Here is a 25,646-nt window from a genome sequence, read left to right as displayed (position 1 = left end):
GATACCCTCAAAGATGTTTAAACTGAACAACAAAAGTGCAACCGTTTTAAACACATTGGTAAACCAAACTTTTAAAATGTTTATATAGAGATGAGCATTCACCTGAAACCTATAGCAGGCCTAGTAGGAGCGAGTGAGGTTGTTGCCCTGCTCCTGCAGGCTGACAAGCAGGTCATCTATCTTCTCCATGTTCTGGGAGGCGGTCATGCTGTTCTGCATGCTCCCTGACTCAGACATGGACTGGTTGAGCAGCGACTGGATCTGGGCCTCGCTCTCTCTCTGGTTCTGACCAGACTGACTGATGGCAATGATCTGATCAGACAGAGTGGTTCCAGGAGAGTTTATCAGCTGGCCACACTCTGTATGGGGAAGAAAGGGGTAGTCACTGACTACATGCCACATGAAATGTTAACAAAAACCAAACAATGTCATATGCTTTTCTGGAGCATATTAAAAAAAAGATGACATTTGATAAAAGGACAGATCACATAATCATGAATCCTTACCGTTCTGAATCCCAAAGAGGAAGAGGCCTGGCTGCTGGGCCTCGCTGGGCTGGTTAAGGCTCCCACTGACTGCTGTCTGGAACAGAGACCCTGGCTGCTGCACGGGGGAGGAGGTGGTGGTCTGCAGGCCTGCCACCCCATTCTGAGTGCTGAAGATGCTTGTCTGCGGGAGCTCCTGGGCAGCCATGCAACCCTGCAGGGCAGCCATGTTGGATTGGGGCATGAAGAGAGAGACGGGCTGCTCTGGGCCGTTGTTGGAGCTGGTGACCAGCTGCATGGGCTGCTGCTCTTGGAACAGGCCCTGCTGGCGAGGCTCTGAGGGGTTCCCCACCACCTGGCTCTGGTCCTGGAAGGCCATGGGCTCAGAGGATTCCTGCTGGCTAACCGTCACCATGCTGGCCTGAGAGAACAGCATGGAGGGGTTTTGGGGCTCCTGAGAGTTCAGGCTGCTGCTGCTCATGGGGGGCATCTGGCCACTGAACAGCAGACTGGGGGGCTGCTCTGGAGTGGAGAGGGGGTTGCTGCAGAACAGTAGGCCGGCCTGCTGCGTCTGAGAGAGAGTGTTTGCAGGTGGATGAGGGGAGATGTTCTGAAACATGGAGTTCTGCTGAGGTGGCTGAGGCTGGGGCTGGGAGGGCTGCTGCTGCTCCATGGGGGTCCCCTGCTGGATGGGGGAAATCTGGGTCTGTGCCTGGAACACTGACTGGGGTTCAGGGGCAGAGGTCTGCAGGGCACTGAGGAAGGCCAGCTGCTGCTGCTGGCTGCCGCTAGCGGAGAGCTGCCCGGGCAGGGTACTCTGGGGGAGGAATAGGTTGGCGGCAGAGGGGGGCTGCTCTGGGGAGAGGCTGGTCCTACTCAACACTGTCAGGGTGTTCTGGAAGAGGGTTGCCTGGACCTGCTCCTGAGTGGGAGAGGCCTTCTGAGTGTGGAACAGTGCCCCCTGTGGGTCCTGTGCCTCAGCCAGGGGGCTGGGGTTATGGAAGAGGGGTGGAGAGGGATGAGAAGGGGTCTGATGGAGGAAGTTGGTCTGAATGGAGAGGAGCTCATTGGCTTGCTGAAAGAGTGCTGCTTGCTGCTGCTGCTGCTGTTTCTGTTGTTGCCTCTGCTGCTGTTGGGCCTGCTGAAAGAGGGAACCATGGTTCTGTACCATGCCCTGCTGGGAACCCTGCTGTTCAGCGTTCTCACCTCGAGAACCGCCCTGGAATATGCCACACCGCATTGGCATCTGTGATTTAAACAGCTCCTGCCGCAGGTTCTCCAACACTTGCTGTTGCTGTTGTTGCTGCTGGTGTTGAATTTGTTGCTGTTGAATCTGTTGCTGCTGAATCTGTTGTTGTTGCTGTAGTTGCTGTTGCTGTAGTTGCTGTTGCTGTAGTTGCTGTTGCTGTAGTTGCTGTTGCTGTATTTGTTGTTGCTGTATTTGTTGCTGCTGTTGTTGCTGAATTTGTTGTTGTTGAATCTGTTGCTGTTGTCGCTGTTGCTGCTGGCTGCAGTACCCTTTGGCCTGCAGTTGTCTCACTGCTTGTTCCAGTTGGGCCACATCGTCTGGGGGGAATATGGGCAGCTGGTGCTGCTGGGGGGCAGGTTGAGGGGCCTCCACCTGTTGACTGAGCCTCCCTACCGCCCCAGCATTGTTGCCAGCCCTGTCCTGCCCCAGCCCCTCTCTGGGCTCCAGGAGGAACTGCTGAGGCCCAGGTTGGAGTAGAGAGTCTGCAGGCACGGGAAAGGAGTTGGTGGGAGCGATGTCCTGCTTCTGTATGGTGCTCAGGGCCTCTGCAGTGTTGAAGACTGCTGTTTGGGATTCGTCAGGGTCACTGGCAGGCCGCGGCAAGGAGTTGGAGAACGGGCTGTTGTTGGGGGGAAGGTTGGAACTCATGTCCAGCGTCTGCTGGGCCGAACACATGACATCGGGGGTCCGCTGAGAATACAAAAAAAACAGATGATACCTGCTAGCTTTTCATATATATTGGGGGAAAGATCGATATGGTTCATATGGATTTGATTCTACTATCTAATGAGGCATTATCACAGCCAAGGCTGATGAATGCATTTGTAGAGCTTTTACCTTGAACACGCCAGCAGAAGGGAGGTTGCTGGAGACCTCCATTGGAGTGACCTCTTCTCTCTTCACAAGAGGCAACATTGGGGGCATCAAGGCACCATCAATTACTGTGGGGGCATGAATGACGATGTTAAAATTTTGTCATACTGAAAGCACAGATACAGGAGTACATTGACACCCCCACACACACCTATACATTACAAACAAGAACACACGATACAGCATGTACACAGCATGGTAGAGATATACTATACCTTTCATCCGTTGATCAAAAGAGCAGGGCTTGCCTGGAGATGGAACTTCTTTCTTCACAGATATGTCCACTGAGACGTACACAAATAAGCAGGTTGAGTTATGGACATGCAAATCAGATGACCTTATTCTTCATACCCAGTCTCATTCTCCCTCGCCTGCATGTCAGGTTTTCATATACAAAAATATAATATAATATGAAATGTTACTGTATAGAGTGAAAAACAATCAGGAATAAATCTGTATGACTTGACTGTTTTGTATAGGGCGCTGCCTAATCCGGTATCATGTTTAGTACATACTGTATATAGAAGGGTACTTTTTATTTTATTTAGATGGATCATCTACACTTCCATGTTTTGTTTCATTGTTTTTAGTTCCTTTCTCTGTCACTTCCTGCTCGCTCATTGATAGTTCGTGCCACAGTGCCCAAAGGACGTTTTGACGCCTGGAAGTGATGAGAAAAAAGGAGGAGACAAATACCCCCCTGTTCCCGAGAGGACATGGCTTCCTGTACCAAGGACTGTAATGGTAAATTTAGAGCAGGCTAGAGGATATATCCACCTAATACAGTAGTGGTGGTAGAGTAATGGTTGTAATTTACACTGGCTGAAGACAAGCTCTGAGGAAATTTCGCTTTGGTCCTAATGTGGCACAGAAGGTGAAACAAAAGAACATTTGTTCATTGACTTATCAGAGACCTGGTTCTGGAGTGTATGTAAAAGGCTGCACGTCGTGGGATCGGCCAGCATTGGTTACCACGTAGATTCCCACACACACTGCAGACGCGATGGCTGGGTTCTGGTAAGGAGGAACCTTCACAATCAAGTGATTCTGAGGGGAAACGCATAACAGACAAATCCACTTAGCCAACAGAAATGTACAGTAGTCCCAGTCTTATAATTACATACATCAAGTCATGTGACAAACGTGTCAACATCCCTTATAAAACTGGCGCAGAATTACTTGGATTAAATAATCAAGCGATGTCAGCACAATGTAGAGTTGAAAGAGAGAGACAGCCACAACGGACATAATCCTGGCACAGACGATGAACTGGAGACGCCGTACGTCATCAACTAGTTCAGATGTGCAACACCTTTCTAACTTTGCTGACTAGTTAAAGGTGTGGCGGTGATTTACATGGTTACAAATTGTGAATAACATGTGAAAGATGTCTAAACCCCTCAGGGCTCAGACAACTGATTGAGGCTTAGCTAACGTAGCTCTGACCCTCTGGCTCCCAAGGGCAAAGGTTTATGCAGGGCTGTTGAGACACACTTACCACCGCGGCTCACAGTAATTAGGTGACAAAACAATGAGGCCATTCACCTCCCTGAGTGAGTAGCAATTTAAGATGATTACATCTAAACCTACAAATCTCCAATGGCTGCTGTTATCTAATCACCCCGTTATATCATTAGCATGAATCATTCTAGGACCACAATAAGCAGATAATAAGCTTATTTACCTGGTGAAACAGCTCCATGTCAATTTCAGCCTCTGCCTTCCAAGACTTCTCATCTTAGAGGGGAAAACAATGAACATTTTCATTAGTATGGTAGGTAAAGGAATAAATATAAAAGTTATTCATTATTCATATACTGTAAGTACATGGATTTCAGACAATTGGTTGTGTAGACCTACCTGATACATTTTCCTGGAATATGACTTTGGTGTCCTTGAGGAAGTTCTTCCCAATGATGAAGACCTCCTCACCCCCCCTCACCGAGCAACTGTGGAGGGACTTCTTCAGAATCTCAGGCACCCCTGCAGGCTGGGCTGTAGACAGGACACAAACAGACCGTCAGGCTCTGAGTTCTGCTTGACCTAGCTTCTTTAACTAGTATTATGTCACGAGTACAGAACTGCTGGCCTTCTCAGAGGAACCAGGGGATGCCAACAGAAAAGCTTAAACCAATTGCTCAAGAGTACCTTGTGATTTCTTGGAAGGCACATGTGTAATCTTGGGGAAATAGTAACTGTGCTTTAATTGCTTTGCCATGAAAAATGTGAGCTGAGCTGGTGTTTAAAAAATGGTGTGTATGTGCATGTGCTTGAGATTTTAAGTAAAGTTTTCTGTTATTTTACAGTATATGATCATTAACCAGACAGTAAAATGACTGTACTATAGGTAAAGTTGACACTATCTTCGCAGTCCCCCTTTCTCACAGGCAAATAGAAATCCCCAAGTTTCTATAAACAACAAGCTCAGACTCCTCCCACTTCTCCTCCCTCCCCAGTTTCCACAGGCCTTCCTCACTCCCACCACCCCGCTCCACAGCACAACACACACACACAGAGACGCCATTGGAGATTTAGATTTTAGATTTTCTGGACAGAGTTTTGCTTGGTCGGACTGCACTCTGGCATTGTTAACAAAAAAGTCCACACCTCTTTCTTCGGCCTTTCTTTCTCTCCCTCGTTTTTTTGGAGAAGTTCTGCTTCTAAAACCACCGACAAATACAACTTCTTATACCCCACAGCAGTCTTTCCTGTTTTTGCCACTCACAGCCACACCCTATGCCCACAACGGGAGGAACACATGATGCTGAAGAGAGTCTATAAACGTGGTCTCTGAAAATGTACTTAAATTAGAAAATGATCTGTTAAGCATACATAACACATTAGAAATGAAACTTCTAGACTGAATCAACTCTTCAAAGTGTTCAAGTCTTCAGCTTGGAACTTAAAAACGATAAAACAAACCTATATAACAAATGCTCATAAGACTATCCAGTCAAATTTTGACAGTAACGGCTCCCAATGGAGACTTCCTTATTTACATCCTTGTCCTGACCCAAGCTCCTTTTCATTTTCCTCCTGTCCACCCAACCCCCTGAATGAACCTCTCCCTGCCCCTAATCCCCTGGTGACGTGCGTCAGCTCTAAGCTCCAACAGCGTTCCTGAGAGAACTCCGGTGGGCAGATGCTATGAATAACCTAAAGCCACTCACTGCACAGGATGGGGGACGACGGTGTCTGTAATGTGAGCACCGAGCCGTCCGGCCTGGGGATGTTGACCCGAAACATCAGCCTGGCACGCGTGCTCTTCTTTTTGGAGCCGGCCACCCCGATACGAGCTTCCACATCAGCGTTACGCAGCTTCAGGATCCCCACGCAGTCCACCCTGCAGAGAGACACACAGCACAGCTGTTAGACTGGCAGGCAGGCCTGCTGAACAAGGCCCCAGCGGCTGCAACAGCCCCCAACACACTCCCATTGGAGGTCTACTAAGAGGAGCAGTCTCCAGTATGTGTGATTTTACAGAATTGCAACAGCTATGGCAATAAGCAGATACATACGCCAGGGTCATATTATTGCTGGGGTCCAGGGACACTTCAATGACAGTGGTGCCCTCGATGTCCACCTCCTTGCAGGCCGTAGTGTTGCGCCCCGTCACCCTGCAGGCCTGGTAGAACCCATGTGGCTTCACACGCCCAGCGTCATTACCCACAAACACCTGCAGCACTACTGCCTCATTCACACCCTCCAGCTGTGGACAAGAAGGAAACAAAGAACACTCAAATCAGAAAATAGCACAGCTGCTCCAAAGTCAACTCTACCTATTTTTGTAAGTCACTAGAGAATTTTGAGTGTGGAATATATTGTGCAAGTGATAGTTTTCACAAGAGCCAAAAGGATGCAGCTAAAATAACATACAAAAGTGAATACATGATAGACAGTGGCAGCTTTCCGCTTAGTAAGATGATATATCTTATAGCATTCTATGATAACAGAACTGTCACTGCACAACTGTCTGTTTTGCTGTCTAATTTGAGAGTAAAACATTTGAAATATGGAATACATTGTGAATAGCATTGCTGATACTGAGATATATGACAAAGAAATGCAAACAAAGTCACGATTAGCTGTTGTAATCACTTCAAGAGAATAACAATAGTTACCTCTTTTCTCGGTGGACAAGAAAATCTGTTGTTTTTATGTAGGTTATATAATATATTGCATTTAGCAGGCACATTTATCCAAAGCGACTTATTCATTCATGGGAATGTAACCCACTATCCTGGTGTTGGAAGAGCCATGCTCTACCACCCGAGTGCTGCCTTCCAAGGTGTGTTGTAACAGCTAGCTACTAAACCTTATTTCATAAATAGAAAATAACCTGGGGTTGATATGTTGCATCCTTCTTATACATGTTTCTACATAGCCTGTGACAATCACTGAATCACGGACTTAAGCAGGTTAACCCAATGTAGAGGTGTTATGTAACAATGAGTATGGAGCAGGTTGATGGTGGCATTTGATGAAGGACAGATAAAGGCATACTTTCAAAGGGGTAGAGTCAAAACAGTGACACGTGTATGGGGCACTGACCGTCCACAAAAAGCCCTAGAGGCCCCAGCCCCCCTGGTCCTGTTGCTGGTTTAAGGCGTACCTTTAGGGTGGGGAAGCCCTGCTGAGTGCGGTCCTTCACTGACCCCCTGCTGCCCTCAGTCAGGTAGCGGGCTCTGTGCTGGGTCTCAGGCTGGACCAGGATCTTCAGCTCCTTTCCCTCACTCTTCTGAGGGAACTGGCTCGCTAGGGTCCCACCTTTCTGATGGGTTGTTTGGGAGCCATCTGCCGAACTGCAAGACAGACTGGTTAGCTACTGTGTCAGACCAACAGCTCCTAAACAACCTACATTGAAACACTAACATTGACTACTATACACTTGCTTATATTTAATGCAGGGGACTGTTTCCTTTCACTCAATCACAGCACTGTCTGCTATCCCTAACCCTGCCTGTGACCTTGTAATCATTGGGGACTGAGGGCCGCACAACCTGGCGTTGGGTGGCAGTGTCAGCAACCCTCACCCCCACTCCTCCTCTCCTCTCCACCTTGTGTTCATTTATGTAATGGGAGGGAAGATCAGCTCCACTGTTGGCACCAAGCTTCCTCTCAGTGGAAGAGAACTTGACAGGACTTGGAGACCATCCACTTACTATCAAAGTTCCAGCCAAGCTGTGACCCCACCAGCAAATATCTCTGTGTGTTTGTGTGTGAGTGAGTGTCAGTCTGTGTGTATGGTGGAGCATAGGGGGTATTTGGAACTGGAGAGCAGCAGGGGACTAGTGAGGGATCCCCAAATAGCTGCCATGGTTTCCCAGTGACACTAGTGAGCAATGCAGAGTTTGGAGGCTCACTACCAAGCAGAGTCCATCAGAACCTCTTAGGAGATGGACTTATTGGTTTATTTAATCTACTCTGCTTTCTCAACACTTTTCAAAGAGGCTCAGTGTGATTCACCATGGCTGACCATTGTTTGTGCTGTGGTATCCTGCCACTCCCTAGCCTCTGATCTGCCAGCTCTTCTTCAAGCACAGACAAAGGTTCAGCCAGTGGTGTAATACGATTTCCGCTTGTGGTATAGTGGTTTACACATCTTAACAATGGGAATAAGTATGGAGCAAATTTAGATAAACTTCTTCAAAATCAGGCAAGGTATAGAATACCTACAGTTCTGTTGAGATGTCCATTCAATTGTAATGGTATAAGTCTATCAGTGTTTTTCGATGAATTCATCACTTTATGACATTTAACTTGTCTTAATGTATTTCTAAATGTATTTCCATTCTGTGCTCCAGACAAGATTCAAACTGAGAACTGAAACTCAACCAAAGTCCATAGAGCCAGCTCAGAGATGTAAAAGAACAGGAAAGTTAACTCTGCAGACCAAAAGGAAGTAAACAGTAGGCTAGATAGGTATCCACATGGGCTAATTTCACTGTAAAAGAGATCCAGGGGCACCCACCTTCCTTTGGTACAGGCCTTGCTGTCTGAGCCCAGCTGTGAGAGCACAAAGTGAGGCCCTTTGGCACTGTCTGCATCAAACACGTCCATGCTGGCCTCCTCGGCCGAGGCAGGCTTGGGGCCGGGTCGCTGGCGGGGGGTGCGCTTGCGGGACTTCCGGGGCACCTCTGTGTTGTCGTTGTAGGAGCTGGAGCTGACGATGCTGAAGTTGGAGGCGGAGTCATCCATCCAGATGCTGTTGCTCTGCTCGGAGTCCTGGAGCTGATCCTCCTGGCAGGACATGCGGCTGTCGTCAAACAGGTCCTCGGGCGGAGGCGAGATATTCAGCACCGTCCGCCGCTTGGAGGGGGTCATCTGGTGGTGCTGCTGGGCCTCCTGGGATGCCCCCCCTCTTCCTCCTCCACCTAGGGATCCGGCCCCTCCTCCTTTCTCGCCGCCAGCCCTGCCGCCACCAGCCCTGCCGCCACCAGCACTCCCACTGTTGCCAGTCCCGCCCTCGGCGCCAAGCATCTCCGGCACCGCTCTGCTACTTACACCTTCGTCTGGAGCAGCGATGCCGGTGTGAGCAGAGGTCTGGTCGGTGGCTGAAGTAGTGGAGTGCACGATGGAGCTGGAAGAGGTGGGAAAAGCACTGCGAGGGCCTCCCATGGTCATAGAAGAGGAGACGGTGGTGGCATCTACAGTGTATATAATTGGACAGTAAATAAAGGCATCTCAACCAGCATTGGCTAGCAGTCCCATTCAAGCAGCGAAATTTGTGCATGATTTTTTATTTTTTTGTAGCTTTTCTTTGGTCATCCAATTATAATTTTCACTTTTCTTTTATTGCATCATGATGTGTGAGTGTGTCTATGTGTGTGCGAGTGTATGTAGTGTGTTCTGACCACAAAAATGGGGGAAAAGAGTCATTATAGGACATAATATACATGGAAAGTCATGCATTTTCTGACATGAATATCTAATTATCTGAAATTGATACGCAGAGAGTTTCTAATTCAATCTGCAACAAAAAAAAATTGTGCCCCAGAACGTGCAGTAATCCAATTCTCTAGCCATCTTTCAGTGACACTGGGACTTGATTTTCAATAGCATTTGCCATGAACAGAAATTAACTGGGAAATCTACACATAGAGGGATGTTCAAATGAAATGAAGATTATCTGGTGTGTAGATGATGCGTGCCAAATAGAGCTTTTTGTCATACAGGTTCAAACAATTTAGTTGGGACTGAACGTAGCCACAGAGACAAAATAAACAAGCTTCTGACCTATGAAGCAGAGAACTGCAGACCATTTTATATGCAGACACTCCCTGCTTCAGAGGGAACTTCCTGGAATAAAAACGAGACAGCGAATGAGCAATAAGAGCTGAACATTCAAATGTAATTAAAAAAAAATAAAAAATAAAAACTGTTGAACAAAAAGTATTTGTGAAAATGGAACCGTCATTCAAGGGTCTCGTTCTATTCCTGCTCAATATGTTTTTCTGAAAGTCCTCCTAAAACACCTGAGGAAAATGGCAGCAAATGTTGAGTACATTTCAAAAGCATTCCTAGTTATCAGGTCCTCAATGCAGGGTACAGTAGAGTGCAGCTTCAAGAAGGTGAAATGGCAGATGCTGCATGGTAGATTGTCATCTTCCACTTCTGTGAAAACAAACTGGATAGTTTGGCTACTGGCATATAAGGGTGACAAAAAACATGGAGTTGGAGAATGCTTATTACACCCCATGGTCAGAAATAAACACGCAATACCTGACTGTCTACTCGAGATGATATGATGGAAGAAATGGAAGCCTTGGTGGCCTAAGGGCCTAGCCCTAGGATGCATGGATGTGAAATCCTGAAGACTGTTGCAGGAGAAGGGAGAGGAGAGGCAGACAAGCTATCCTAATTTGTAAAACCTTTATCGAGACTGTGAATTCAACATGTCAATAAAAACAATTAAAAATAAGAGGTGAAACTAGGTTACACATCATTCAAAACTGTAGCTACAGTGCTTATGACTGAAAAATAAGATAGCTTTTTGTTGGTAATCGGAAGAATGCCAGATATCTATGACTCATTACAAGCCAATGTGGTGCATTGTCTATGAAGAAATTCCAGTCACTTTACATTCCACCCACAAGCCCTCTCACTTTTCCCATTCCAAATGCACTCATATGTAGGAACCACACCTGACTGCAACAATATCGAACATCATTTTGCTTTAATAGGTTTTTATTTTTCTGTAATTAATTTTAGTGGCTAAACTATTTGAATTTATTGAAGAGTAGCCATGATAAGCAGAAGAAATGGATAAAGCCATACATCTATTTATGCTCTGATGAACAGGAATGCTTTCAGAACATACAGCACATTGTATGGATTTCTGCAAACAGACGCAATCTAGCAACCAGACAAACTTCCACCTGATTGCAGATGGTAGGGAGCAGCTATTTTACCCAATAGATTATAATTAAATGTTTTATGCAAGAGACAGGAATAATTTTAGTTCGATTGGGATCCAGCAAGACAGAAATGTGTTCTCCATGGCAGCTGTAAACTTCCTCCCTCAGACCCAAAAGAACTAGTTCCATTTTCACAACCATGTAATATCAAATGAAAATCAGTTTTAAAACAAGAAAAAACATAACAGAACAGTGGTTTTGAAATGCTGAAGGATTAGTTAATTACAAAATGATGTCAAGTACAAAATCTAAATATGACGCATTCTTTTGAAACACATTTCATGATGTGCTGTTCATGCAGATTTTTGGACATACAGGCCCTGCTAAGATTGGAACCACAGGGAATGATTTGTAGCCACTTTGAGCGCCCTCTCACCACACTTAAAAACACTCACAGAAACTGGAGAAACAAAGGCCTCAAAGAAACCCAGTCCAGTAAACCCCTCCAGCTTTGTAAAGGTTCACAGCTTTTACTCTGCTTCCTCCTGACGTATTTATATGGCCTAAAAGCTTTCTGTAGACTACTGTACATTGGCAAATATGCCTGAGTAAATTGTCCCATCCGTGAGTTGTGTACACATTTCAAACAACTGCCCTTTTATGTCCTGCTGTCTCTCCAGAGGAGGGAGGTAATTAATTTTTTTCCTCATCTAAAAACGAGTTGCCCTGCTTTGAGTGTAATGAAACTAAAGACAACCGTGTAATAAACGTCAGGACAGCAAACGCTGCGGGAGAGAATGAAATCCCGCTGTTTTTGGCCTGTGCTGTGGAGCAGTAGAACCGTTGGATAGAATCTCCCTCTCTCCCTCTACCACGCCCCCATTAGCCTTCTGGTCTAAACACGCAAGGCTGATTGTTTAAAATGTTTAAAATGTAGCCAGGTCTTAAAGAAGAGAAAACCCAGAGACACCTACAGGGAGGATGGAGGAAAGCCCAGCTGCATCTCTTTATCCAGGGTATAAATAATTTAAATCAGGAAGTCTGATTTATCACAGGAGAAAGGCACTTGGCCACAGAAAGAGGCATTTATCACAGACACCTTTTAACCCCTGTTGTTTAGCCTCTTTAAAGCCTAATGTGTCTTTGGTCATCATGTCAAGTTAAGACTATTTCTGGACTAAAAAGCACTTTCATTGGAGATTATTTTTAATTCAGGAGTAGGCTTAATCTGGGTCCAGGAAACTGGCCCTCGTAAAGCATTGCCTGGTTTTAAACCTTTTGATCTTGACAAACTATTATACGTGCAAACCGCACAGTACATCTGATAACCTTGAAATGCTGAGCGTCAGATGGTAATGAAGACATCCTGTTCAATAGGAGCCCTTCCATTCTAAAAGAAAAAAGACAGCTGGCCAATAGGACAGCTATAACCACCAAAATGGCTGACTTGAAGGGCAGAGATTCAGGATTCATTTCTTGTTTGAATTTTGAGTCATCACCTGCTCCGTTTGTGCATAATACCCTGGCTAACGAAATGCATTGCAATTCAATATTCAAAGGGAGATGGAGGACAAAAGGTTGAAGGCTTCATGTATAATTACTCTGAGGAGGTTTGGTTCCGAGACATCCAGAGGAACAAAGTACAGATAGGTTGAAGCTAGAGAACTTCATACATAAAATGGTGTATATTATGAAGACATTTTATACAGTGCCTTCAGAAAGTATTCACACAGTAGATTTTTTCCACATTTTGTTGTGTTACAGCCTGAATTTAAAATCGATTCAATCGAGATTTGTCACTAACCTACAGACAATACCCCATAACGTCAAAGTGGAATTATGTTTTTGAAATATAATTTAAAAAAAATTCTAAATGCCTTGAGTCGATAAGTATTCAACCTCTGTTATGGCAAGCCTAAATAAGATCAGAAGTACAAATTTGCTTAACAAGTCACATAATAAGTTGCATGGACTCACTCTGTGTGCAATAATAGCGTTTAACGTGTTACCGCGCATATACAATTATCTGTAATGTCCCTCAATCGAGCAGTGAATTTCAAACACAGATTCAACCACAAAGACCAGGGAGGATTTCAAATGCCTCCTAAAGAAGGGCAGACATTGAAATAACAAAAGCAGACATTGAATATCCCTTTGAGCTAAGCACAGGCAAAATCCTAGAGGAAAACCTGGTTCAGTCTGCTTACCACCAGACACTGGGAGATTAATTCACATTTCAGCAGGACAATAACCTAAAACAAAGCCAAATCTACACTGGAGTTGCTTAACAAGACAGTGAATGTTCCCAAGTGGCTGAGTTTTTACTTAAATCTACTTGAAAATCTATGGCAAGACCTGAAAATGGTTGTCTTGCAATGATCAACAACCAATTTGACAGTGCTTAAAATAGGTGTGGAAAGCAGACTTACAGCTGTAATCGCTGCCAAAGGTGCTTCTAGAATGTATTGACTCAGCGGTGTGAATACTTAGTAAATTCAACATTTCTGTATTTCATTTTCAATACATTTTCTAAAATGTTTAAATACATGTTTTAATTTTGTCATTATGTGGTACTGTGTGTAGATGGGGGAGAGAAAAAAACAATTTCATACATTTTAAATTCAGGTCTTAACACAACAAAATATGTAATAAGTCAAGGGGTATGAATACTTTCTGAAGGCACTGGAACTATTTGTTTCGGCCATAAAATGGTAGTACCGGTAGTATCACTCAATATATGTAGGCTGTTCTTTCCACAAACCCTACCAATTTCCACTTAACAAAAATGCTTAAAGTGGCTGCAAATCACCATGCTCTTAAAACCAATGTGATTATTGCCCAGTCCCAGCAGATGGAGGCAATAATATTCAAGGTGTATTACAGCGTAGACTTAATACATTTTCAAATGAACATAGAACATTTGCTCTTATTGTAAACGCATTACCGAAGACCCATGCCTCCACCTATGGGACCATTGCATGTTCCATCCTAGCCCAAGTTCTGCTTAAACCCTTGTAGGAAAACGTTTTTTTTCTCAACGTCATATTCATCATCTCCAACACCCCCCCAACATCAACATAAGGGAAAATGGAGCGTTTCTATGTTTTATAGTAAAAAAAAGATAGCGGAAGTTAAGTGTTTCCAATGACATCGGTGTTTGACACATTTTGAGTAGATATTACCAACTAATTGGTTGATGATGTCATTGGAAAAACATATCTTTATATTTTGTACTACAAAACACAAAAATGCACAATTTTCGCATATGTTGATGTTGAGGTGGTGCTGGAGATGATGAAAATGAAATAGATTTTTTTTTTTTTATGTCCCTTTAACCCCACCCCCTTCTACACTATGTTCCACTACCATTTAAATGCAGAATTAAATAAACAAAACTTTGACATCAAAAACTAAGTTGCAATACAACACAAAAAACATGTAAATGCAATAAAATTAAATAAATTAAAATAATAAGAAGTCTAAAAGTGTAGACGAACCTACTCAACACCCTGGGTGAATTTTGATAGGTTAAGAGCCCTTGGGACTAAATGTCTTCACTACTGATAGACAGACACAGTCACACAACCCACCACAACACCTGTGAGGCCCAGCTAAAATGCAAGTTAAGTTCATTAATAGCAAAACAACTTGCATCCAATCAACAAAAAAGCTATTCACTTTGTGCATTTGCTGAATATTATTGAAACAAAGAAAGGAAGAACATTTCAAAAGACTTTGTGGAGTATGTTCACTTGTCAATATATTGCTGAGGTGTGTGGATGCCGATATTGATCAGGTGATGTTCAATGTACTGACTGAGTGTCATTTTGGAGCTTGTAAAATAAAATGCATTTCCACTTTAAACTCATGCAGAAGCTAAGTTGGCACAAGCAAACTCGGACCCTTTAGCATGGGTGGGAAGCAGGAGAAGGAGTGGCTGGGATAGTAAGGTCTGAACTGAACAAACATTCCTAAAGATGAACTGAATGAAATTATGTGAAAAAGTAACATAAGGTCCTTGCCCTCTCTAATGGGTGTACACCTATAAAAAGACTCCCACTGCAATTACCTACTTAAAACGGAAAAACAGACTCTCTTGTGAACTGCACTACTTGAAATGAGCTCCCTTAAAATGCTTGGCATTAGTTCCAATTTGGATTTAATTTTACAAAATGTTTTCCCCATATACAGTCATGGTCAAAAGTTGAGAATGACACAAATATTAATTTTCACAAAGTCTGCTGCCTCAGTTTGTATGATGGCAATTTGCATATACTCCAGAATGTTATGAAGAGTGATCAGATGAATTGCAAAGTCCCTCTTCGCCATGCAAATGAACTGAATCCCCCCCCCCCCCCAAAATTCCACTGCATTTCAGCCCTGTCACAAAAGGACCAGCTGACATCATGTTAGTGATTCTCTCGTTAACACAGGTGTGAGTGTTGACGAGGACAAGGCTGGAGATCACTCTGTCATGCTGATTGAGTTCGAATAACAGACTGGAAGCTTCAAAAAGAGGGTGGTGCTTGGAATCATTGTTCTTCCTCTGTCAACCATGGTTACCTGCAAGGAAACACGTGCCGTCATCATTGCTTTGCACAAAAAGGGCTTCACAGGCAAGGATTTTGCTGCCAGTAAGATTGCACCTAAATCAACCATTTATCGGATCATCAAGAACTTCAAAGAGAGACGTTCAATTGTTGTGAAGAAGGCTTCAGGGCGCCCAAGAAAGTCCAGCAAGCGCCAGGACCGTCTCCTAAAGTTGATTCAGCTGCGGGATCGGGGCACCACCAGTACAGAGCTTGCTCAGGAATGGCAGCAGGCAGGTGTGAGTGCATCTGCACGCACAGTGAGGAAGACTTTTGGAGGACGGTCTGGTGTCAAGAAGGGCAGCAAAGAAGCCACTTCTCTCCAGGAAAAACACCAGGGACAGACTGATATTCTGCAAAAGGTACAGGGATTGGACTGCTGAGGACTGGGGTAAAGTCATTTTCTCTGATGAATCCCCTTTCCGATTGTTTGGGGCATCCGGAAAATGCTTGTCCGGAGAAGACAAGGTGAGCGCTACCATCAGTCCTGTGTCATGCCAACAGTAAAGCATCCTGAGACGAGAGGTCGACCGATTATTCGGAATGGCCGATTAATTGGGGCCGATTTCACGTTTTTATAACAATCGGTATTTTTGGCCACCGATTTATTGGTGGAATTGAATTTTTTTTTTTTGTAATTTTTTTTTTTAACTAGGCAAGTCAGTTAAGAACACATTCTTATTTTCAATGACGGCCTAGGAACGGTGGGTTACCTGCCTTGTTCAGGGGCAGAACGACAGATTTTTACCTTGTCAGTTTGGGGATTCAATCTTGCAACCTTACGGTTAACTAGTCCAACGCTCTAACCACCTGCTTTACATTGCACTCCACGAGGAGCCTGCCTGTTACGCGAATGCAGTAAGAAGCCAAGGTAAGTTGCTAGCTAGCATTAAACTTATCTTATAAAAACAATCAATCAATCATAATCACTAGTTAACTACACATGGTTGATGATATTACTAGTTTATCTAGCCTGTCCTGCGTTGCATATAATCGATGCTGTGCGCATTCACGAAAAAGGACTGTCGTTGCTCCAACGTGTACCTAACCATAAACATCAATGTCTTTCTTAAAATCAATACACAAGTATATATTTTTAAACCTGCATATTTAGTTAATATTGCCTGCTAACATTAATTTCTTTTAACTAGGGAAAATGTGTCACCTCTGCAACAGAGTCAGGGTATATGCAGCAATTTGGGCCGCCTGGCTCGTTGCGAACTGGGAATAATATTTCTTCCTAACAAAGACAGCCGACTTCGCCAAACGGGGGATGATTTAACAAAAGCGCATTTGCGAGAAAAGCACAATCGTTGCACGACTGTACCTAACCATAAACATCAATGCCTTTCTTAAAATCAATACACAGAAGTATATATTTTTAAACCTGCATATTTAGCTAAAAGAAATCCAGGTTAGCAGGCAATATTAACCAGGTGAAATTGTGTCACTGCTCTTCCATTCATTGCACGCAGAGTCAGGGTATATGCAACAGTTTGGGCCGCCTGGCTCGTTGCGAACTAATTTGCCAGAATTTTACATAATTATGACATAACATTGAAGGTTGTGCAATGTAACAGGAATATTTAGACTTATGGATGCCACCCTTTAGATAAAATACAGAATGGTTCCGTATTTCACTGAAAGAATAAACGTGATAGTTTCCGGATTCGTCCATATTAATGACCTAAGGCTCGTGTTTCTGTGTGTTATTATGTTATAATTAAGTCTATGATTTGATAGAGCAGTCTGACTGAGCGATGGTAGGCACCAGCAGGCTCGTAAGCATTCATTCAAAACAGCACTTTCGTGCGTTTTGCCAGCAGCTCTTCGCAATGCATTGCGCTGTTTATGACTTCAAGCCTATCAACTCCCAAGATGAGGCTGGTGTAAGCGATATGAAATGGCTAGCTAGTTAGCAGGTGCGCGCTAATAGCGTTTCAAACGTCACTCGCTCTGAGACTTGGAGTAGTTGTTTCCCTTGCTCGCTGATTCGAGGGTGGCTGTTGTCGATGTGTTCCTGGTTCGAGCCCAGGTAGGAGCGAGGAGAGGGACGGAAGCTATACTGTAACACTGGCAATACAAAAGTGCCTATAAGAACATCCATTAGTCAAAGGTATATGAAATACAAATCGTATAGAGAGAAATAGTTCTATAATAACTACAACCTAAAACTTCTTAACTGGGAATATTGAAGACTCATGTTAAAAGGAACCACCAGCGTTCATATGTTCTCATGTTCTGAGCAAGGAACTTAAACGTTAGCTTTTTTACATGGAACATATTGCACTTTTACTTTCTTCTCCAACACTTTGTTTTTGCATTATTTAAACCAAATTGAACATGTTTCATTATTTATTTGAGGCTAAATTGATTTTATTGATGTATTATATTAAGTTAAATTAAGTGTTAATTCAGTATTGTTGTAATTGTCAGTATTACAATTTTTATTTGTATTTTTTTTAATATTTTTTATTTTTTTTTAATCGGCCGATTAATCGGCATCAGCTTTTTTTTGGCCCTCCAATAAAATCGGTATCGGCGTTGAAAAATCATAATCGGTCGACCTCTACCTGAGCCCATTCATGTGTGGGGTTGCTTCTCAGCCAAGGGAGTGGGCTCACTCACAATTTTGCCTAAGAACACAGCCATGAATAAAGAATGGTACCAACACATCCTCTGAGAGCAACTTCTCCCAACCATCCAGGAACAGTTTGGTGACGAACAATGCCTTTTCCAGCATGATGGGGCACCTTGCCATAAGGCAAAAGTGATAACTGAATGGCTCGGGAAACAAAACATCGATATTTTGGGTCCGTGGCCAGGAAACTCCCCAGACCTTAATCCCATTTAGAACTTGTGGTCAATCCTCAAGAGGCGGATGGACAAACAAAAACCCACAAATTCTGACAAACTCCAAGCATTGATTATGCAAGAATGGGCTGCCATCAGTCAGGATGTGGCCCAGAAGTTAATTGACAGCATGCCAGGGCGGATTGCAGAGGTCTTGAAAAAGAAGGGTCAACACTGCAGATATTGACTTTTTCCATCAACTTCATGTAATTGTCAATAAAAGCCTTTGACACTTATGACATGCTTGTAATTATACTTCAGTATTCCATAGTAACATCTGACAAAAATATCTAAAGATACTGAAGCAGCAAACTTTGTGGAAATTAATATTTGTGTCATTCTCAAAACTTTTGGCCATGACTGTAGACTGACTAAAAGGCAAGGAAGAAAGTTGACCTCAGACAACAAATAATTCATGCTCATTTCAGACTTCTAAATGGAAGTCAATAACATGTTACATCAATTAGAAAAATAAAAAGTGGAGAGCTAATCAACAAAGTAAAAGCAATATGAATTTTGTATGGCCAGAGTTGACTAAAAATAGCCGACATTCCTACATAACAGCTGAAGCCAACCTAGAGTGATGCTACATCTCCATTCAGCCATATCTCAAAACGGAGGGATCAGGGGAGGGGACAAACAGAAGTAACAAAACCTTAAGGTTACTGGCAGGGGTGGTAGGACAAGGATAAGAACAGGGATAGGAACAGGAAAATGGAAGTGTGCAGCCGTATAGAGCTAAACAGTAAGGACACTGGCATCAGGGATGTGGTGACAGCCAGGCCAAGCTATAAAAAGTAGCAGGGCAGGCAAAGGATGGGTGATGGGAGTAGGGTAATATCACAGCCAGCATGCACCCGCCTTGCAAAGTACAGTAACAGCATAAAACAGTAAAAGTGTAAAAAGGCCAGCGCAGAGATGCTTCAGCAGAGAGCTATATGGCTGGCAAATGGAGGAAGGCTGTGCAGGGATACAGGGAGGGAGAAACTACTTGAACAAAGAGCCAAAGCGACAGGCAAAATTGGCTGGTGTGACCAAAACAAACTAACCTGAACGGCTGGACAGCCTAAAATTAAAAAGTTGTCCTCATTTGACAGAGAACCAATAGAAACCTACATTTTAATGTCAAAGTATTTTTTCAATACTTGCTTTCAAAGATTTGGGGTACAAAATAAAGTTCACAAAAAAAGTGAAAAGAAGAAGAGATAGCCAGAAGAAGGCTAATTTGCAGTAAAACCTACAGTCCCAAATTAAATTTCATGTAAACTGAAAAATACTTCACCTTCCTCCAGCTACAGCCAGTATGTCCCGCCTTGTCTGAGGGCTGCATTGGCTGCATTGAAGCACTGATGTCCGAAGGCAACAGACTTCTGGTTCTACTGAAACTCACTCTAAACCGAGGCACTTTGGTAAGGGGCAGAGTAAAAAGAGCTAAAGTGAATTGCATTTTGAACGTTCAGGTTGTGACAAATGTAACCAGAAAAAGGTGTTGTGCTTTATATTTTTTCCTCTTGCTTTGAATATGATATTGGGTTAATTAACATTTAGGCCTACAGTTGCAAACATACTAGTTTCAGTGATTTTCTGGATTCCTTATGTGCAAGTACTGTAGTGTACTAGATGTACTATTTAGCCTTACACAGACTGATGCATCGTGTCAGAAGATACTACTTTAAATAATGGTGTGGCACTAACTGGTTAAGCAAAATAGCTGCAAAACACATAAGTAAACAGTTAGTGATATTTCTGGAATTTTGCAAAGAGGTATCACTGAATTACTTAACATTTTTGGATCTCAAACAATGATTTTGTGAGCAGTACAGAAATGGTTTTGTACCCGGCTTCTGACTTGTGTCTTGTCCCAAAGAGAGATGGTTTGCATTTTTGTAACATCTATCTTCACAAATGTACAATAACAGACTTGGAGCCAATTGCTATTGTCAATTAATGGGGTATATTTTGCCTTTCATGATTTAGTGGACCCCAAATAGACAGACTGCTGTATTAAAGATCATTCAGACAGCCCAAGAAGATGGGGACTCTGTAGGTCTTGTGTGCCCTGAAAGAAACAGGGGTGTCCTCTAATGGCATGGAATGAAGAGGGGTACCTTAGACTCCAACTGCAAGGCACAGTGTTCCCAGCAAGGACTGAAAGGCATGACTTCGTTTTGGCATAACCCAACCACTCAAAACAGTGCAATCCATTTAGCCAATTTTTGAGTTAGGATCATGAAGTTGGATTTCTATGGAGAGCAAGAATGCCCTCTCTGATTGTGTGTAACAGCCCCAATGCCCTGATGGGAAAACCTTTAAAAATGTCCACCCTAAAGCACATTAAAAGAGGGCTTTCTGATCTGCTTGCAACCTGTAGGCCTGTGTCATAAAGAGATGTTTGGATCCTACAGTCCCTGTATAGAATCATTGTGTCAGCACAAAACCAGGGAATGCTTTTTGAGCTGGTTTGCTCATTTTCAGTCTTGCCCTCTGATTGGGATTCTAAAAGGGGCTGCAGCTGGAGCTGATTACATCTGAACTGTGAGGTTCATAGCAACCAGCAACAGATCATGATATAAAGGTGCTCACAGTTCTGCATGTCTGCAATAATTATCTCTGTGTAAAACCCAGGGGATAATGCACACCAAAACAAATAAAAACAGGAACAGGTCGTTCCCATCACTCACAGTCAGAACTGTTCAGTCTTCAGAGATGTGAGCAAGCCCCCAGGGCCCAGGGATGGCATCGCAGTATGTCGTTTCTGAGGGCCACAGGACGCCCAAGGGAGACGGCAATAAGGCCTCATAACTCCGGTCTTCAGCAGCTGCTCCTTGCCTATTGGCTGTACTCTACATGCAGGTGTACGCCTACAGGTACAGACTGTGTGCTGCCTACCCCTAATGTAGTTGGAAATGGTCTTGCAGGTAGCCTAAAGAAGGGTTGACTCCAGGAAACAGGATGGAACCATTACCAGCACTGCTCACTGTTACCATGGAGGCAGAAGAGAAGGAGGGGCTTACCTGAGTCAAGGGCAGCTGAGGGAGGGGGAACCGCCTCTCCACCGCTCTTCTGGCTCATGGCTGCTACTGGGTTTTGCTGAGTGGAGGACGGCAGCTGCAGCTCTTTGGGGAGAAGGTCATACACGGATTCTGTGAGAAGAGAAAAGAGAGAAGGGGGGTTCAGGAGGTGAGTCGAGTCCCTTTGTAAGGACTTGAAATGCTGTTCATAATCTCACAGCATGAGAGCGCTTGCAAAGAAGTCAGCAGATTTACTGTACATGAAGCTCTTTCAGAATTCTAAAGACAAGTTTAAATACAGCAAAGTTACAGCTCCTCCTTTTCAAAATTTGAGTAAAATACAATTCTGTGAGTATGGTTCTTTTTTTCCTTTCACCTATACTTATAGGCTCTCCTTATAAACATCAAGAAAAATGTTAAACAGCGAAAACAATAACCTTCGTAAACATGGTACAGCATGCCTTTGTCAGTTGACACTGACCCTGTACCAGGCCCAGAGCATTGTCATGCCTGGCCAGCACTCTGGAAAATGGCCTAGCAGTTTATAAAATGTACTATAACAACAAGAGCATAGTGATAAATACAGCCCCAGTCCAGATTCCTACCATGTCTCCACAGCCTGGCCTATCAGCTGCTGCCCGGTGCCCCCACCACCTACCAACCCCCATCCTCACGTGTCTGTGCCAGGGGCCTGGGACGTCTTGCTCGGCCCCCTCCCTGAAAAATGGCAGGGAGCTATTTAGAGGAACAAGAGCACAATGCCCCCCGAGCCATGTTAAGTATGCTGATGAGCACCACACTGAAAACAATAGGGGCTGAGGAGGACTGGAGGAAGGCGGGTGTGGAGGGAGGTGACTTCAAGCGCTACACTACTTGTGATGACGATCAGAACATTCACACATCCAACAGGACTATCTATGGTTCTGCAGATAGAGCCTCTTCACACTTACTAGACTTTTACTAATATAACGTTGGCTACACATATTACTTCAGAGATAGTGCATGACACTCTCCCGACAGTTGCCCACCTTGAAGCAGGGCAGTGCGAACAGAATTGTCTCATTGAGCCAACACTCCTAAAGTATAAATGGCAATACCAGAGCAATGTTTTTGAAACAGCTGAATTGTATAGACATTTTCCTCATATTTGAGACTTATTTTATTGAGTTTTTACCTGAAATTGCAGTAACAGCCTGTTACATTCTGAAATTCTCGCAGTAGGTGCCGGCAGCACTGAGCCTGATCTGAGCCATAAGGGAGACTAGGAATCTACCACCACTATCAGATTAGGGGTGGGCAATGTAGTTTATGTTTTTTGTCTCCCCACATTGGTTCTGAAATCACCTTTGCCCATTAATTAACTTGTCATTTTTGCAGATTACGTGTTTGGGCTAGTAATGTATCAATATTTATTGTTTCCAAATTAGCTATGACATAGCCAATGAATATAGCACAACTTTGGGTTTCACCCCATCTCAAAACCGATTGGTTTTGAACGTTTGACATTTTTAGCTAGCTTCTTTTCTCCTCCCGCTTTAGCAATGCAGTGCACCTCCTAAAAGTGATTTCTTGTCATGAAATGATCAACTTTACCCTGTATATCTAATTACCATATACACTGGAGTGTACAAAACATTAGGAACACCTTCCTAATATTGAGTTGCACCCCCTTTTGCCCTCAGAACAGGTTCAATTTGTCGGGGCATGGACTCTACATGGTGTCGGAAGCATTCCACAGGGATGCTGGCTCATGTTAACTCCAATGGTTCCCAAAGTTGTGTCAAGCTGGCTGGATGTCCTTTGGTTGGTAGACCATTGATACACACAGGAATCTGTTGAGTGTGAAAAACCCAGAAGCGCTGCAGTTCTTTGCAGTTCTTGACACACTCAAACCGGTGCGTCTGGCATCTACTACCATACCCTGTTCAAAGGCACTTAAATCTTTTGTCTTACCCATTCACCCTCTGAATAGCACACATACACAATCCATGTCTGAATTGTCTCAAGGCTTCAAAATCATTTTTTAACTTGTCTCCTCCCCTTCGCTACACTGATTGAAGTAGATTTAACAGGTGAAATCAAAAAGGGATCATAGCTTTCACCTGGTCAGTCTATGTCATGGAAAGAGCAAGTGTCCCTAATGTTTAAAGCAAAAGTACCAAAACTATTGCTGATGTTGAACCTAAACAATTGAAATAATATATATATTTTTTATTATTATTTATTTTGTAACCCCTTTTTCTCCCCAATTGGTAGTTACAGTCTTGTCCCATCGCTGAAAGTCCCGTACGGACTCGGGAGTGGCTAAGGTTAAGAGCCGTGCGTCCTCCGAAACACAACCCAGCCGAGCCGCAATGCTTCTTGACACAATGCCTGCTTAACCTGGAAGCCAGCCGCACCAATGTGTCGGAGGAAACACCAAACACCTGGTGACCGTGTCAGCGTGCATCGTGCCCGGCCCACCACAGGTGTCGCTAGAGAGCAATGGGACAAGAACATCCCTACCGGCCCAACCCTCCCCAAACCCAGACGACGCTAGGCCAATTGTGCACCTCCCCATGGGTCTCCCGGTCGCGGCCGGCTGCGACAGAGCCTGGACTAGAACCAGGATGTCTAGTGGCACAGCTAGCATTGCAATGCAGTGCCTTAGACCACTGCGCCACTTGGGAGGCCCCTGAAATAAAATCTATTGTAAGCCCCGTTCAACAGGTATAGCCAGTTGAGAGTAGTCTCCGGTAGCTTACTTTTATTCTGGTAAAACACAATTTTCAACAGCACATTGATAAAAATCTAGAAAATGACATATGCTGTCAATCAACTAATAAAGCCTTATATCGTGCAAGCCATTTTAGCAGTTGAATGCTGAAGGTGCCGAACAGATGTACATGATCCTGCAGGGACAGGCCGCCTAACATGCGTTGGTCAGCACGCAAAGCTGGGCACAGTGTGCAGTTTGACTAGGCTACTGATATTCCCTGGGCTTGTTCGGCATGCAAAATGACTTGTAGATCAATGACTCAACACAGTTACATTGCTAGTTTGATCATGAATGAGAGGACACATCAGTTGTCACCAAAAAAAAGTGAATTGGCGATTCGCAACGTTTGAATAGATTTTCTGACTTATGCATGCTGCATTTGGATCGTTTTGAGGTCCGTGGACCGATGTTAAACAACTGAAAATCGGGTGAATCGTTTCATCCCTACTATAAATACATAGCGTAGGCTATAAAAACATGAGGTTACGTTTCCCCTGGCCAGGCGCTGATGGGATCGAATCGCATAGGCTTCTCTAGGCTACCTGCAGCTGTAGTTGTTATCAGTAGACTACAGTTGATCAGACTGAAGATCAGACTAATTGTGCACGTTGACAAATCATGAGGCATTTTATTTTTTTTGTGGCAGTTATGGGCTTCCATATAAAACAGCTTTGATAGGCTAACTTTACTTGATGAAAACATGCCGTTATAGCAACTCTGTGCCTTTATCTTGAAGCTAAAATGTAACGAGTGTAGGCTACAGACGAGAAAATAAACCCTTTAATTGTCTGCACATACATGCTTGTGAATTGTTGTATTATTCAAGAGTGTAATATGGTTTGGTTGCATTATTCAATAAGGTTATATGTTTTAGAAGAAAAGTTGGTCATTGTTGAATAGTTTGTGCTTACTGGCTAGTGGCTACTGTGATATTTATGTTAAATTTGAGCAGCGGACAAAGAATGCTGTGTTGCCAGCCACTACAAAAGGTAAAGCAAGGATGTAATGTGAATTGAAAAGTTGAATTTTCTTTCACCACCCCGCTCCTCAGACTCTCCTTCATATCTCGTAGTGGGAATAGGGTCATAGTCAGCCCAAACAAACAAGTCCTACTGAGCATCAAATTCCCTATCCCAATTATCATTTAAATCAATTGCTTTTAGTGTCCTAGTAAAGCCCCTGCTGATACTTTATATATTTTACAAGACAAAAAGCTCAATAGCTACTTTTCTCTTTATGATTGAGATTGCAACATCAGATCTGAATGAATCCATGCAGTCATGTCAAAGTAGAATCAAATGAATGGCCTGCTAAGGGTTCTCTGAGAAAGAAACCATCTTTTACTTTCAAACCTGAGATGGTAACACCTCAGGGATAAAACGACTATGGAAAAAACAAGACTACACAGGTCACAGCAAAAGCCCTGGCATGTCAATAAGTAGCATTTCAGAACTGATTACAGTAGAGAGAG

The 25,646-nt window shown here is 43.7% G+C and overlaps 1 protein-coding gene across 6 annotated transcripts in view; it reads right to left on the bottom strand.

Moving 5' to 3' along the window:
- Window positions 1-25,646, bottom strand: part of LOC106587185 (nuclear factor of activated T-cells 5) — a 52,836-nt gene that overhangs the window by 4,831 nt on the left and 22,359 nt on the right. Inside the window, exons 2-14 of one of the 6 annotated variants that reach the window (XM_045708948.2) lie at window positions 19,689-21,549; window positions 9,844-9,906; window positions 8,579-9,254; window positions 7,220-7,409; window positions 6,126-6,316; window positions 5,778-5,950; window positions 4,468-4,602; window positions 4,292-4,344; window positions 3,522-3,654; window positions 2,823-2,891; window positions 2,572-2,675; window positions 507-2,424; window positions 103-359 (exon numbers count right to left, since the gene is read on the bottom strand). In XM_045708948.2, coding sequence (XP_045564904.1) covers window positions 121-359; window positions 507-2,424; window positions 2,572-2,675; window positions 2,823-2,891; window positions 3,522-3,654; window positions 4,292-4,344; window positions 4,468-4,602; window positions 5,778-5,950; window positions 6,126-6,316; window positions 7,220-7,409; window positions 8,579-9,231 — 3,858 coding nt within the window. In that variant the 5' untranslated portion in view covers window positions 9,232-9,254; window positions 9,844-9,906; window positions 19,689-21,549 and the 3' untranslated portion in view covers window positions 103-120. Of the gene's footprint in view, window positions 1-102; window positions 360-506; window positions 2,425-2,571; window positions 2,676-2,822; window positions 2,892-3,521; window positions 3,655-4,291; window positions 4,345-4,467; window positions 4,603-5,777; window positions 5,951-6,125; window positions 6,317-7,219; window positions 7,410-8,578; window positions 21,550-25,646 lie in introns of those variants that run through there. The other 5 variants (XM_014175281.2, XM_082969481.1, XM_082969483.1 and 2 more) reach the window with 5 other exon arrangements.

The sequence above is a fragment of the Salmo salar genome, chromosome 26 (assembly GCF_965601325.2).
Source record: "Salmo salar chromosome 26, fSalSal1, whole genome shotgun sequence".
Classification (NCBI taxonomy): domain Eukaryota; kingdom Metazoa; phylum Chordata; class Actinopteri; order Salmoniformes; family Salmonidae; genus Salmo; species Salmo salar.
The sequence above is the reverse complement of the archived record's forward strand: the minus strand, read 5'-3'. Positions and strand labels throughout refer to the sequence as shown.